Source organism: Podarcis liolepis (genome assembly GCF_965112155.1).
Source record: "Podarcis liolepis genome assembly, chromosome: 12".
Classification (NCBI taxonomy): domain Eukaryota; kingdom Metazoa; phylum Chordata; class Lepidosauria; order Squamata; family Lacertidae; genus Podarcis; species Podarcis liolepis.
The window spans coordinates 1740187-1755747 of NC_139563.1; the positions used below are offsets into that span (position 1 = coordinate 1740187).

The window sequence follows — 15561 nt, forward strand, 5'->3', positions numbered from 1 at the left end:
ATTGCTTTGAAGGGGTTTCTGCACCAGGTCAAGGAATCTGTAGCCCCCCAGTTACACTCCGCCCCCCCCTGTATTTTGCCCAACCAAAGGTGCAACTCTACCTGAAGCACAGGAAGGAAGCAGCCAAAGGTCCTTGATGACCTCCCTCCCCCCCCCGGGCGCCCCACCTTCCTTCCCCTCCCCCTCCCCGCCCCTCTCCCCCCAACTCCTGGGGCGACGCCTGCCTGCCATTTCTGCGCCTCCTTTGCCTCCTGCCCTGACTTGGGGGTCTCCCCCCACCGAGCAGGGACCCCCATGCCCCTCCCTGCCCCCTGGGACCCCCTTCTCCCCACGGCACCCTTGATGACCTCCCTCCCCCCCCGGGCGCCCCACCTTCCTTCCCCGGCTTCTTTCGGCCCCTCTCCCCCTCCCCCTCCCCGCCCCTCTCCCCCCAACTCCTGGGGCGACGCCTGCCTGCCAGCCACTCCCTCCCTCCCTTCCTTCCTTCGCTGCTGCGTCTCCTTGGCCTTCTGCCCTGACTCTCCGCTCTCTGACTTGGGGGTCTCCCCCCCTGCCCCCCGGGACCCCCTTCTCCCCACGGCGCCCCCCGGGGGAAGAGAGAGGAGACTCACCCGGGAAGCTTGGGCCCAGGCGAGAGAAGAAAGCAGCAGCCTCCTCTCGGCTGGCAGGAAGGGAAGTGGGCAGGGAGGGAGGACCTGCGCCCCCCTCACTTCCTGTCCTCTCTAGGAATCCAGCTCCGCTCCTCTTAACCCTTGCCAAGCCGAGGGCACCGAGCCCGCCTCTCCCTCTCCCTGGCTGCTTCTGCGCCTGCGCTCCAGGGGCTGCCCCCTTCCCTCCCTCTGGGCCAAGGCCTCTGCCCCAAGGAGCCCCCATCGAAGCAGACCAACAGCAAGGGGGGCGGGGGTGGCCATGGGGGGGGGGGGGTTACCTTGGCTCCGCCCCTCCCCCAAAAGAGAGGCTCCAGGATCCCAAGGAAAGGCTGGGATGGAGAAGAGGCGAAGGTCTGCGCAGTGGCAGGAGGTGTCTTGGGCTCAGAGATGGCTCCATCAAGACACCCCCCGGGGGAAAACCCCCCAGCTCAGCGAGTGGGGGGGGGAAGGAGGGGGCGGCTTCCCGGCCAGGAGATTCCCCCCCCCCCTCCCGAAAATGATCTCTTCCCCCCGCCAAGCGGATTTTCCTGCTTCTGCAGCCGCTTTTCATCCCAGGAAAAAGAGAGGAGAAAGTGTCCCTTGCAAGGAATGAAACGCCCACGCGATCCTTTGGGTGGGGGAGACTCAAGGGGGGGGGGACAGATGTGGAAGAGAAAAGAAATGACCATGCCTGCCTGCATCGGAGAGTAGGACTTACTTCTGAGTAAGCATGCATCGGTTGGGGCTGCATAGCAGTGCTTCCAAAAGTGATGGGATCAGTGTGCGGATCGCACGAAATTAATGCCGTGCTCTTCTAAATGCACAGGGATAAGTGCATTCACACAATCAGTAAAGCTTGAGGCCAGTAATTTATACCTTCAGATAAATCGAAAAAAGACATTGCCAGGAATGACAATTTAAGGATTGGCAAAAAAACTTAGCAAAGTTTGTTTGGCAGGGAAAAAGGCCAAGGATAAAAATGAAGATACTAGTAGATAAGAAAGAGAGAGGAGGTTTTGATTTACCAGACCTGACTTTATATTATGAAGCTTCGTGCTTGGTATGGTTAAAAGACTGGCTGACCTTAGAAAACACCGACCTATTAGATTTAGAGGGCCATGATAATAGATATGGTTGGCATTCGTACCTATGGTATAACAAAGTAAAGGTACATAAAGGTTTTCTAAACCATGTGATTAAGAAATCTTTATATGAAGTATGGGATCGGAATAAAAACCTCCTGGAAAGAAAGACACCGTGGTGGATATCACCAATTGAGGTGCTGACAACAAAAAAAGCAAACATGGACGGGGAAAGAATAACATATGAGGATATTACTAGGAAAACAGCCCAAGGGATAAAGCTCAAACCATACGACCAAATTGAAAAGAGGTTAACAGGGTGGCTGCAATACCATCAGTGATTTATTAAAGGAAGACAAAAAAAGAAATCGGTTCGAAGATAAAAAATCGAAATTCCAAATCGAGTTAATAGACTGTAAAGATAAAACTTTATCAAGAATGTATAGCTTATTGCTAGAATGGTATACAAAAGATGAAGAAGTAAAGGAATCAATGATAAAATGGGCAACTGATATTGGGCATAACATTGAATTGGATGCGTGGAAAAGATTATGGAAGAAGGGTTTGAGATTCACAGGATGCATGGCTTTGAAGGAAAACTTGCTAAAAATGATGTATAGATGGCATTTGATGCCAGTAAAATTAGCTAAAATGTATAGGAAAAAAGAAAGAAAGTGTTGGAAATGTAAAAAGGCAGATGGGGACTATTTCCATATGTGGTGGACCTGCGATAAGGTAAAAAAAAATTTGGGAAGCAATTTATAATGAACTCAAAAAAATATTTAGGTATACTTTCCCCAAAAGACCAGAAGCGTGACTATTAGGCTTAATAGGAACAGAAATTAAAATAGAAGATCAAAATTTGTTCATATATGCTACAGCTGCCGCGAGGACCCTTCTGGCCCAAAGATGGAAAGTACAAGATATACCAACTATACAGGAGTGGCAGGCGAAGTTGACAGAATAGGCAGAACTTGCCAAACTGTCAGGGAGGATCCGGGACCAGGAAGATCAAAGATACCAAAATAACTGGAGTAAATTTATTGAATACTTAAAGAAGAATTGTAAAGAGGTCAAGACACTAGCAGGATTGACATAATACCTCCAATGTATAATAGTACTAATATGAGAATGATGTGTGTGATGGAAAGAGGATAAATATACCAGTTGTGGGGAGGGAGGGGGGTCGTGACTCGGCAGAGTCAAAGGAAATGTATGGTGCTATTACAATTTGTTGGAAAAGAATATGTAAGGAAAACAATAAAAATTCACTTGCAAAAAGAAAAAAGACATTGCCAGGAAGGAATAAAAGTCCTGGTGTTAGGATTATACGCAGCAAATGAAAAGAAGTCGGACTTTTAAATGCTGGGAGGGATGCAGGCAGTGGCGAAGGGGTTGTTTATACAGCCTTTCTAGAGAGAGAGAAGCTTGAAAAGCGAGAGAAAGGAAGAGAAATGAGGGCGAAATAGAAGAAATCCCCCGAGAAGCGAGGCAGCCCTGCAGGGATACTGCAGCCTGGCCTGCCAGGAACCGGCCTCCTTGGCGCCTCAACCTGAGGCGAGGCTCCGATTTCGAAAGGCGGGAAAAGTCGTTTCCCTCAGAGCCGCTGAGGGGAGGAAGGAGCGGGGGGAGGGGCTCCTCCTCTCTTGCCCCTCAGAGACACAACGGGGACCCTCTTGTGAGGGGAGCAGAAAGGGGGGCTCTCAGACAAGGGGGCGGCAGGGGGGTCTCTCGTTTCTCTCCCCCTCACAACCCCATTGCGTTCCTCTCATGGTAGAAGGCCTTGGAGAAAAGAAGCGACCATGCCTGCCTTCAAAGACGGAGGTTCTCTTTCAACCTCTGCTTGCAAAAGGTTTCAACCGACACCGAAAAGAAGGGGGTCCCTTCGGGGAATGGCTTCGGAGAGCCAGTGTGGTGTAGTGGTTAAGAGCGGTAGTCACGTAATCTGGGGAACCGGGTTCGCGTCTCCGCTCCTCCACCTGCAGCTGCTGGGTGACCTTGGGCCAGTCACACTTCTCTGAAGTCTCTCAGCCCCACTCACCTCACAGAGTGTTTGTTGTGGGGGAGGAAGGGAAAGGAGAATGTTAGCCGCTTTGAGACTCCTTAAAGGGAGTGAAAGGCGGGATATCAAATCCAAACTCCTCTTTTTCTTCTCTTCTTGATCTTGACAACCTGAGTTGTTTCATGTCTTCCAACCTGAGTTGCTGGAGACACTACAGATGAGACAAAGCAGATGTTGGACGTGACAAGTGGGAAGACTCCCTCAGAGGCGCCTTTCCCTGCTGGTGTTACAACTAAGGGAAGAACGTGTCAGAAGTCAGTGGTTTGCCTTGAAAGAGGGACAGATAATTTACAGTTGAGAGGTGACTTGAGATAACAAGGAGAAAGAGCAGGTGGTAGCTGAAGAATGAGGGCGCATGCGCAAACGCTTCATGAATATTATAGAACACACCTCTGCGGGAGAAATGGCTCATTTGAATGACCAGGTAATGTAGGTAACAGGTGGGAGAACATATTAAGGAGCAAAAATGAAGAAGGCCTTGTGGGAAGCCTGTAAAGTGCAATTTCTTAACTAATAGGAATTGGAGGAGGGATATTCGGACGGTCTTAGGTTAAAAATTATCTGTGATGTGAACTGGAATGCGCACTCCCTCTTTCCAGCATGAGCTGGGGGGGGGGTCTTTGCCTGTGCAGTGCTGTGACTCCTTTCACAGAGACATCTGAATCCCTCTGGGAAAGAGTCCCTGGACAGTTTTGGTCTAACACCCCCCCCATAAAAGCCCCACAGGCAGGCATGGAAGCGCAGGAAGGTGGGGGTGCATGTTGATAAGGGGGGCAGCCCCTCACCATGGGACTCTCCCAACGCCAGTTCAAAGCAAGAGGGACACCTGCCATCCTTTCCCTGTGTTTCCAGCCAGAAAACCAGTTTATACTGGGCTCCCAGAACCACCTGACCCCATTTCCCACCCCAGAGCGGGCCTGGACCAATCAGAAGCCTCTGCATTCGACAGCTGGCCAATCTGCTTTCTTCGCCCACTTTCCTGAGGGAGTTTTCCTCCTGAGTTTCCCTCTTGCCTGCTCCCCTTCATTTCTCCTTCATTCTCTTCCTGTTCTTCTTTCACCCATTGTTTTGGGGGTCAGCTGGGTTCCCCCCACCCCATGGCCTGGCAGGCCCAGGAGGAGCCCACAGAGGCGGCAGGGCCAGGATATGGCATTTCCCGCCCTTTTCTGAAATAGGCAGGAACACCATGTTGTATCTTTTGGAGGCCCCAGCCGCTCCCAGAGATGCCATGGCTCCCCTGTGGGCCACATGGGTCCCACGGTCTTGGGGTTTCTCCTCCTGGCTGAAGGAGGGTGGCACCTTTGGGTGCCAGCACTCACGGGGTATCCACAGCAGCCTTCCTGCCATGATGGCTTTGCCTCCGCAGGGCGGCCTCTTTCCTCGCCATGTTTGCCCAACAGAGGAGGCCTCTCCATTGGAAGCGGCCAGGCAAGCGGCTTCAGAAGAGGAAGCCATTTTGGAGAAGAAACAAGCTTGGCTGTTGTCTGCTGAGGGTCTCCTGGCTTTCTTACAAGGCTTCCTGGGGGCTGCAATGGCCAGAGGAAGAGACAGCCCCCCCCAGCCTGAATCCCCTGCAGGGCCCTGGGCAGCAACCAGAGCCTGCATCAGTTTCCTTTCCCAAGGCCTTGGAGGAACCTTGGGGTGCGGAAGGAGGAACCCCAAATGGAGATCAGGCTCCTGACAAATGGGGAAAGGAACTTTATATGGCCTCTGTGAAAGAAAACTCTGGGTTGAGAGACTACTCAGCAGCCCAGCTCGTTGGGGTACAAGTCCCCCACTGGTCCATGTGGTCAGTAAAAGAAGGAAATCCCAGCCAAGTAATTTGGAGCAAAAGAGCAGTCAGTAGACTTAGAGCCTTTATTGTTGCGCAACAGGTTCAAATAGCAGTATGAACTCTGAGCAGGGGGAGACATTAACTTTTAAAACTTTCCCACCACATCCCAGAATATCCACCCTCCCTTCCCCACAGGTGGGCGGGGTTTGCAGCACCGAGTGGGGCTCACCTGGGCGGGTGCCACCTACCTGCTTGATCCGGCCTTTGACCTGCCCTTGGCCAGGGAGGACAATGGACGGCCGGCCGGGGGTGGTCCTAAGGCCAAAAGAAAAGAGGATGACTCCGTTGCTCAAGCCTCTTTTCCTGTTCTTCCTTCCAAGATCAGGAGCGTGTCCAGGCGGCTGGATTGAGGTAAGTAGCCGGCCTTCTTTGCTTTGCCTGGATGGGGGGCGGGGGAGAGATTTGGCCTCTCCGCCAGGCTAGGCCGCATTTTTGGCGTCCTCGGTTGGGGACGTTGCGGCCTTTTCGGCTTTTTTTCCGCGGCGTGGGAGGGAGCTTGACTGCTCTGCCACTGGCTGCTGGCCTGAGCCCCAGCGGGGCTTCTAGTGCGGCCTGCTCGCCTTTTGCGGCGGTGGGGGAGGCATCGCTAAACGCCGGCCCGGGGCCCCTGCTGACCCGGGAGGACATCGCGCGCCTGGCTAGGCTGCAAACACGGCCTGATTGCCTTTTGCGGCGGGAGGGGGGATCATCAATACATTGCACAGAATCATCAATACATCTTTTTTTTAAATATATATATATTTATTATTTTTCCAAAAACACTAAAAGAAAAAACAACAATACAAGACATCAAATTAACAAAACAAGGTTAAGACAATAAAATAAATCAACCAATTTCATTATCCCATCTTTCATTCACTTATTTCCACGACCTCCTCACACCTCCCTTTTTGTATTCCACTTCTGTTAGTTATTTCAGCAATTCCTTTCCATCCTCCTCTGTTTTCAATCCTATAATTATCTTAACTCATTCTAACCTTATTTTCCCCCCTTTAATACTCTATTAACCTATCTATACTTAATTCCTTATAATATTTCTACTAAAGCCATACTACTTCATTCCAACATTTTTCAAACATTCATTAATTTTACAATATTTCTGTAAATAGTCTTTAAACTTTTTCCAATCTTCTTCCACCGACTCTTCTCCCTGGTCTCGGATTCTGCCAGTCATTTCCGCCAATTCCATATAGTCCATCAACTTCATCTGCCATTCTTTGGCACCAATTGGCCGACCATCAATACATCATTGCTACATCGCTAAATTTCAGAAAGGGGAGGGTTACACAAGATTAGCATAGGCAAATGAGTCAGGACAACACCCAAGTATAAGATTAGCATAGGCAAACATGTCTTAAGTACCCACCACCCAAAAGTACAACAGAACTTCCTTTGCATGTCTGGAGCCTGAGGCAAGTCCGGTGATGAGATCTGGCTTCCCTTGGAGAACAATGAGCCCAGCAATTGTCACCTCTGGGCATTTCCTGGGTTAGGAGGTGTGTATACATGTCTTCACGCTTGGAGAGGTGGCAGGGGAAAGAGTCCTTTTTCCAAGGGCAATGGAATGGAGGAAACTGGCAAAGGAGGTATATTTTTAAAGCTAAGTATCTTCCCTGAGCTGCCAAGTTGAAAGGATAAATTCAGGCAGAATATTTGTAACATTTAACAATTTTAATGATGTGCCCCCCCCGGTCATTTCCATCACACATCTTTCCAGAATAGTCTAGGAATTGCCTCCAAGGTCCAGGGACTGATCTGCCCTGGCTTCCTTCTCGGAGGTCCCTTCCGAAGGAGAAGGGGTCCCAGGTCTCCATGGAGGGGAAGCATCCCTGAGGCCTGCATTTGAGGCCGATGCTTTCGCCTTTCAGGCTCCGGCCACCTTCTCTGTGGTGTTTATATGTGAGCTGTAGAGATGGGATCACATGCAGACATCCCCAAATTTCATAAAGATCCTGTGAAAAAGATGGGTTCTGCTTTGGAATAATGCCCCCCCCAAACCACCTGTAAAATGAACTTCACAGTATGAAAAAAATATGTTTTAAAATTTGTCGCTGATTCATTTTTTGAATGTTTTAAAGAGTTGTTCCTACCAAAAAATTTAGTGTTTCAGTCTCATTATAAATCATTTTCATATTTATTTATTTTTTCCATTCAGTCATGTGTATGTAGGAGAAATTCAAAAAGAGAATCCTAGACTGGAGGTTACCCGCAGAAAACCAAAAGAAAAGGAGGAAGTCTCCAAGTGGAAAGATAGGCCTTTTATTGAATACAATTGTGCCTGCAAAGAACCACATCCCAAAAAGTGTTGCCACAGAAACTAGGGAGCTAAAGATGCTCTTCTGGCAGAGGGGTAAAATGTCATGGCAAAAGTCTTGAGGGTAGAAACTGGAAAATACATTCAAAGCACTGATACGGTTTCTGACCTGTATGAGTTCTTTGATGGGAATTGAGATGAACTGTGACAAAAGCTCTTTCCACGCTCATGGCATTGAAAAGATTTCTCCCCTGTATGAATTCTTTGATGGCTAGTGAGCTTGGCCCCCTCCCGGAAGCTTCATTTAGTCTCCATCTTCTATGTGTTAATTGTTCCCTTTGACATATAACTAATATTGAATAGTGGTCTTAGATTGTTCTCAGTTGTATTTCCACTTTCCTTTTAAAAAAAAAATTATTACTTTCCAACAAATTGAACATACTAATACGGACCGAGGGGGGGGTGCCTGTTTCCCCCTCTCCTTGACTGACCGAGGCGATGACCTCGAGGGTGCCACCGCACACCCACCCTCGGAGCCCCTTCATTGTTACACAAGCACCACACTTTTCCCGATTCTTTCCCGAGCGAAATAAGCTCGACTATATAAATATACTCCCTATCTTTCCTATGCCTATCTGCGCCCCATACTTAGAACGAGTAGACCGAGTGTTTCTCTTCTCCGCTTATTCCTATGGCCGCGCTTTAGCCAATCACAGTCATGCATTCATCCTGCAAGAGCTAGCTCAAGCAGCTCTTGCACGCCTCATTTCACTCCTAACAAGCGGCGGACGGCCCCCCTGCTGCGAGAACAATGGATCCGAAACCAGAGACCTCGTAAACCTGTCAAAATCCAGTTACAATGTATCCATTCCTCTTCCGCCTGTCAAAATGTATCCATTCTGTTCTACCTTTTACCCTGCAGTACGGAATAGCCCGGAAACCTTTGAAATCTTTATAAATTGATATAAAATCAACCGTAGCTCCGATTTCCTCACTCTTGGTGTCATTCAACTCAGCTCCCCCTGGACTCCATGATGCTGTCCCTACTTCCATAATCCCCAAAGCGGCGGGTCACGTACGCAGGAACTTCCTAATCCTGTCAGATCGTTTCGCCAAACCCTTCCTCTAGGCAATATTGGGTGGCAGACGATGCATATCTCTGACCCATTGTCTTGCCACCACCGGTACTTGATGAATGTTTATCTGTGCATATTTCTCCCTCCGCATATTCCCCCTCCCTCATCTGAAATGTTAATGAATGTGGTCCCACCCCTTCCATAATCTATTCATGACGTGTGAAATGTATTCATGATGTAACCCACGAAACATGACCTTCCCATAATGTATTCATGACGTTTCCTGCACTGTATTCTGGGTGATGGGGGGAACTTTTAAAAGTCTATGTCACCCCATGCTCGGGGTTCAATTCCACTTTGAACCTGTTGCGCAATAAACTTGGATCTCCACATTTTGCTCCTGCGTCCGGCTGAGCTTCCTTTTCTTCCGCTAGAATCCACGGACTTGGTCCGATTGGCTGGGTGGCAGGGTAAACACGCACCCAGGTTTTCCGTAACAATACATAGAAAAAGAAAATAAACAGTACAATACAAAAACAATACCTAACACTAAACTAACAAAAACAATTTAAACTAAGAAAACAAAACAAAAACAATTTAAACTAAGAAAACAAGACAGAAACAATTTAAAACACATGAAATAATTTCAATCTTTCATTCACTTATTTCCATGACCTCTTCACACCTCCCTTTTTGTATTCCACTTCTATTTAGTTGTTTCAGCAATTCCTTTCCATCTTCCTCTGCTTTCCATCCCATAATTATCATAACACATTTTAACCTTATTTTCCCCTTTAATTCTCTATTAATCTATACTTAATTCCTTATAACATTTCTACTGAAGCCATATAACTTCATTCCAACATTTTTCTAACATTCATTAATTTTACAATATTTCTGTAAATAGTCTTTAAACTTTTTCCAATATTCTTCCACCGACTCTTCTCCCTGGTCTCGGATTCTGCCAGTCATTTCCGCCCTTTTAAACACAATTCAAGGATCCAAAATTAGTTTCAGTTTTCTGCTACTATTTGTTCTTTTTTAAAAAAAGACCCCAAAACTGTAGAAGCAATATAGAAATAAAGTATTTATCTTGCTTAGCTAGCTGTCACTGAACATTCCAAAAAACTTCAATCCAGCAGGCAGTCCGATTCCAGGTCAGAGTGGCAGAATTCTAACTCTCTTCACTCTCTCCTGCAGGTCTGCTCAGTCCACAACTTCCCCCCTCTTCTCCTGCCCTCGAGGGGGGGAAATGTTCTTTACCGTTGAAATTTTAGTCTTTTGCGAAAGGCTTTCCAAGGCTTCAGCTTACAGCCTTTTTGCCTCAGTCTATTTACAAAAAGGGGAAGGCAGACTTCCTGTTTTGATCCTCCCTGCTTCGATGCCAAATTGTATGTTTAAAAGTCTAATTCTCCCATTCCAGCTCTACTCACGGGTAATTACATTAGGTTCAAATTGTCCACAGGAAAAAGTCAGCACTCTCCGGCAACAGCTATGCAGCTTCACTCCGTTAAAGAAGCAGACGACTAGAAGCACCGCGCTACTCACCCCACGTCGCTCCGGAACCCCAAAATCGGGTTTCCCTGCGAGTAGGGGAGGCGCAGAAGGTGCCCGCCGAGTCCCACGTTCACAGGCTTCTCCTGCCTGTGATTTTTCCCGGGTCTCTGCCTTCGCCATAGCAGTCAGACCCTATTTTCCACGGGGCAAATTCCTCGGGTCAGAGGAATTCCGCCATTGCCGATGGCACTGACCCAGAGGTCCCTGTATTTCCACTTTCCAACAAAAGAGCCAATTCTTTTGTTGCCCACACCGCATCTCTTCTACTTGTTGAGTTTTAAGCATTATAATAAAATGTGTATTCCCCGTCTAATGGATGTTTGTCTCCAGAAGTTCCCTGTCTAATGGATGTTTGTCTCCATAAGTCCACTAATTTGTTGTCATGTACAACAAATTTCCCCCTCTTGTGTCCAATTTCTATATTATCCTGCCTAACCTAATGAAACGGCCCCATTTAGATCTCCCATTAACATTATATTCCCTATAAAGTTTATATCCCCTTTATAAAGTTCAGATGTCCTCCCATTTGGAGCATATATTCCCAAAATTATCCATCGCTGCCCTCTGACGAAGAAATGACCAGTCCATAATTTTAACGATAGGTTTATTGTAGCTGTAAGAGACAGAATAACAACAGGAAAATCCCCAGAAACCCAGAAGACAAAAGTCAGAGATTGATGTGCATTATAATGAGTGAAATAAGTACTTGATCCCCTATCAACCAGCCAGATGTCAAATCTACCTGGTATCTTCACTGTATGTAATAAACTGAGATTAGAAGCACCTGGTGTAAGGGAGAAGTCTTACCTGTTATCCCAGGTTGTTACAGTACCTGTGCAAAAGACACCTGTTGACAGAAGCAATCAATCTTACCAGGGCATTGAAAATGGGTCGAGGATAGGTATTCCAGCATGAAAATGACCCAAAACACACGGCCAAGACAACAAAGAAATGGCTCAAGAAGAAGCACATGAAGGTCCTGGAGTGGCCTAGCCAGTCTCCAGACCTTAATCCCATCAAAAATCAGTGAAGGGAGCTGAAGGTTCGAGTAGCTACACATCAGCCTTGAAATCTTACTGAGTTGGAGAGGATCTGCAAAGAGGAGTGAGACAAAATACTTCCTGAGACGTGTGCAAACCTGGTGGCCACCGACAAGAAACGACTGACCTCTATAATTGCCAACAAGGGTTTTGCCACCATGCACTAAGTCATCTTTTGCAAAGGGATCAAATACTTATTTCACTCATTATAATGCACAGCACATCAATCTCTGACTTTTGTCCTCTGGGTTTCTGGGGTTTTTCTTGTTGTTATTCTGTCTCTCACAGAAAACAATAAACATACCATTTAAATTAAGGATGGCTTATTTCTTCATCAGAGGGCAAACAGGCAAATTTAGCAGAGGGTCAAATACTCACCCCCTTCCCTCACTGTAACTCCGGACCACTTTTGTCCTTTATTATGGTAATTTTTGCACGAAATGTTCCTTTCATATCTCCAATTTTCTTGAACAGATCTTTCATGTTTCCCATTCTATTGTTATATGATACAAATGTGATAAAGGGTATTTTTAGTTATTCTCCCCCGTCCCTTTCTCTTTCCCATTCAACTGTGTTTTGTACAGGTTGTTTAATAATTTTTGCTTTATTACTGTAATTTTTTGGTCTTCCCTCTGCATGAATTCTTTGATGGGAAGTGAGACCATCCTTCCGATTGAAGCTCTTTCCACAGTCCAAGCACTGATAGGGTTTCTCCCCTGTATGAATTTTTTGATGCTGAGAGAGCGTTCCACTTTGACTGAAGCTCTTTCCACATTCCAAGCACTGATATGGTTTCTCCCCTGCATGAATTATTTGGTGCAAAGTGAGAGTCTTCCTGTGACTGAAGCTCTTCCCACATTCCAGGCATTGATATGGTTTCTCCCCTGTATGAATTCTTTGATGGACTGTGAAATTGGCACTGTTTGTGAAGCTCTTTCCACATTCCAGGCATGGATATGGTTTCTCCCCTGTATGAACTCTTTGATGTGAAGTGAGATTGTGACGGAGACTGAAGCTTTTCCCACATTCCAGGCATTGAAAGGGTTTCTCCCCTGTATGAATTCTTTGATGGGAAGTGAGATCACCTCTCTGACGAAAGCTCTTTCCACATTCCAAGCACTGATATGGTTTCTGCCCTGTATGAATTCTTTGATGGGAAGTGAGATTGGAGCTCTGACTGAACCTCTTTCCACATTCGAAGCACTGATAGGGTTTCTCCCCTGTATGAATTCTTTGATGGGAAGTAAGACTATCCTTCCGATTGAACCTCATCCCACATTCCAAGCACTGATAGGGTTTCTTCCCAGTATGAATTCTTTGATGGGAAGTGAGACCGGAACTGTGACGAAAGCTCTTTTCACACTCATGGCATTGAAAAGGTTTCTCCCCTGTATGAATTCTTTGATGGGAAGAGAGCTTTGACCTATCCCTGAAGCTCTTTCCACATTCCAGGCACTGATAGGGTTTCTCCCCTGTATGAATTCTTTGATGGGAAGTGAGACTATGGCTGAGACTGAAGTTCTTTCCACATTCGAAGCACTGATAGGGTTTCTCTCCTGTATGAATTCTTTGATGGGAAGTAAGATGTGTACTTTGACTAAAGCTCTTTCCACATTCTAAGCACTGATAGGGTTTCTCCCCTGTATGAATTCTTTGATGGAATGTGAGACTCAGCCGGATACGAAAGCTCTTTCCACACTCATGGCATTGAAAAGGTTTCTCCCCTCTATGAATTATTTGATGCCTTGTGAGCTGAATCTCCTTCTGGAAGCTCTTTCCACATTCCAAACACTGATATGTTTTCTCCCCTGTATGAATCCTTTGATGTGAAGTGAGACTACCCTTCTGGCTGAAGCTTTTTGCACATTCTGTGCACTTATAAGGTTTGTCTCCAGTATGAATTCTTTGATGGGAAGAGAGCGTTGCCCCCTCCTTGAAGCTCTTTCCACATTCGAAGCACTGGTAGGGTTTCTCCCCTGTATGAATTCTTTGATGAGAACTGAGATGGGAACTTTTTCTGAAGCTCGTTCCACATTCGAAGCAGTGATAGGGTTTCTCCCCCGTATGAATTCTTTGATGGGAAGTGAGATGATCCTTCCGATTGAAGCTCTTCCCACACTGCAAGCAATGATAGGGTTTCTCCCCTGTATGAATTCTTTGATGGGAAGTGAGATGGTGGCTGTAACTAAAGCTCTTTCCACATTCCATGCAGTTATAGGGTTTCTCTCCTGTATGAATTCTATGATGGGAAGCGAGACTGCCCTTCCGAGTGAAACTCTTTCCACATTCTCTGCACTGATACAATTTCTCCCTACTCTTTGTTCTTTCATGTGAAGTGAAGCTATCACTCCTAACGAAGCTCTTTCTTTGATGGGAGGTGGACTGGGAGCTCTGACGGATGTTCTCTCCACACTCTGAATATTTATATGACTTCTCTGCTATGTGGATTCTGTTCTGGTCCCCCTTGTTCTTCTCTTCCAATTCATCACCATCTGCAATGAAAAGAGACGCTAATTAGAGCCTCCAGATTATTGAACAAAGTCCGCCCCCCCCCGCGAGACGAGAGTGCTCTGTTTCAGCCTCAAGCAGACATCCTTGGAGTCTAACTTAATGTCATTGTCAATGTGTGGTGTCTTTGACCCCCCCCCCCCAGCATTTCTGCATGCCTGCGGGGTACCTGACTTGAAACCGGTGGGGCCACACTGCCAGCATACCGTGACGGGGCACAGATGACACAGAAGCATCAAATCCAACACCTGACCCCCCCTCCCCCAGCAATGCACTGCCATGTTAGTGTAAGTCACTTTGCAGTGCTGTCCTGGACCCAAACCCCACTCAGAGCAAAGGCGATATGGTTCACATCCATTATTGAACAAAGTTAATAAATGCTTGTGACAGAGGAAGAACTGGAGTTAGGTGTGAGGCCTTACTATAGTTTTCACTGCCTTTGTTGATTGGTATTAACTGACATACTGCTTGGCTTTAATCTGGGATAGATTTTGTTTGGCTCAATCCTGGAATCCACTCCATCTCCGAGGTCAGTCTAATGCAGACAGAGCCAAAACAACAGACCTCACAGAAGTTATTTCAACTTCCCTAAAAGCTCTGAAGCCAATATTGAAGAAGGCCTGGAGGTTCAGACAAGCCTGGTCCTTGTTTAAAAAGGCATGACTAGATGGAGAACATTCACAGAGGACAGAGTTGATATCCCTCCATTCAGGGTTCACCGTGGGGATGTTAGAATCCCAGACGCTGTTGGTCTCCCTCCAAACAGTGGAGGTTCAGGCAGGCAGGTGGAGGAGCCTGAAAAGGTGCTCCCCTTCTCCATCTCCATCTGCCTGCCTGCCTCCCCCCACCCCCAAGCTGAGCAAGCCCCAATACCTCTCCAGCTCCATCCATCCAAGTCACCAGATCTCTTGGAGGTCCCTGAGAGGGAACGCTCAGAGGTTGTGGGGAGCGATGCGGGAGACAACCTGACCAGGTCAACCGTCCATCTTCCCCCTTCCATCCTTGCTAGCTTTGCAGGATCCGTCTCTTTCATCCTTCCTATGGAGTCGAGGGTCCTGGGAGAGAGGAAGAAGCAAAGGGAACCTCAGAGGTCCTGCAAGGGTTCTCCTGTGCTAGATATTCTCCTGCCCCTGAAGAAGCACAAATGGGGCAGCCCCTTCCCAACACAAGCCCTTTTCCTAAACATCTCCAGTGGTTCCAATGTAGCCTTATTGGAGTTCACCGATTGGGTCTGCGTTGCTCCGTGACAGGAGGAAGGAAGTCAAAATGACACCGAGTTGGTTCAAAGAAAGACTTTATTCTGCTCTCCGGATAGCAGAAGGCACTTGCGTGGTGTGTCCACAGCAAGTCCAAAGAAATGACAAGTTACATGCAGTATATATACCCTCCAGGCACCCTCTCCCTCCTTCCAACCACGTCAGCTTGTATACGTAGGTTGACAATGAAGCCTTAGCTTACAGGGGATTCATTTGCCCGCTTGCCCAGGACCGAGGAGAGAACAAAAGCACCAGGGAAGCAA

At 47.3% G+C, this 15561-nt stretch overlaps 1 protein-coding gene across 10 annotated transcripts in view; it reads right to left on the minus strand.

Annotated features, from left to right (window-relative positions):
• LOC310689271 (uncharacterized protein) overlaps window positions 1-15561 on the minus strand; it is an 84087-nt gene that overhangs the window by 4928 nt on the left and 63598 nt on the right. For 2 of the 10 annotated variants that reach the window (XM_083466740.1, XM_083466744.1), the window contains one exon: window positions 11847-14026. The exons of 5 other annotated variants lie outside the window; for them this stretch is intronic. In XM_083466740.1, coding sequence (XP_083322866.1) covers window positions 12069-14026 — 1958 coding nt within the window. In that variant the 3' untranslated portion in view covers window positions 11847-12068. Of the gene's footprint in view, window positions 1-611; window positions 1092-1347; window positions 1421-11846; window positions 14027-15561 lie in introns of those variants that run through there. 3 more of the 10 variants (XM_083466746.1, XM_083466745.1, XM_083466742.1) reach the window with 3 other exon arrangements.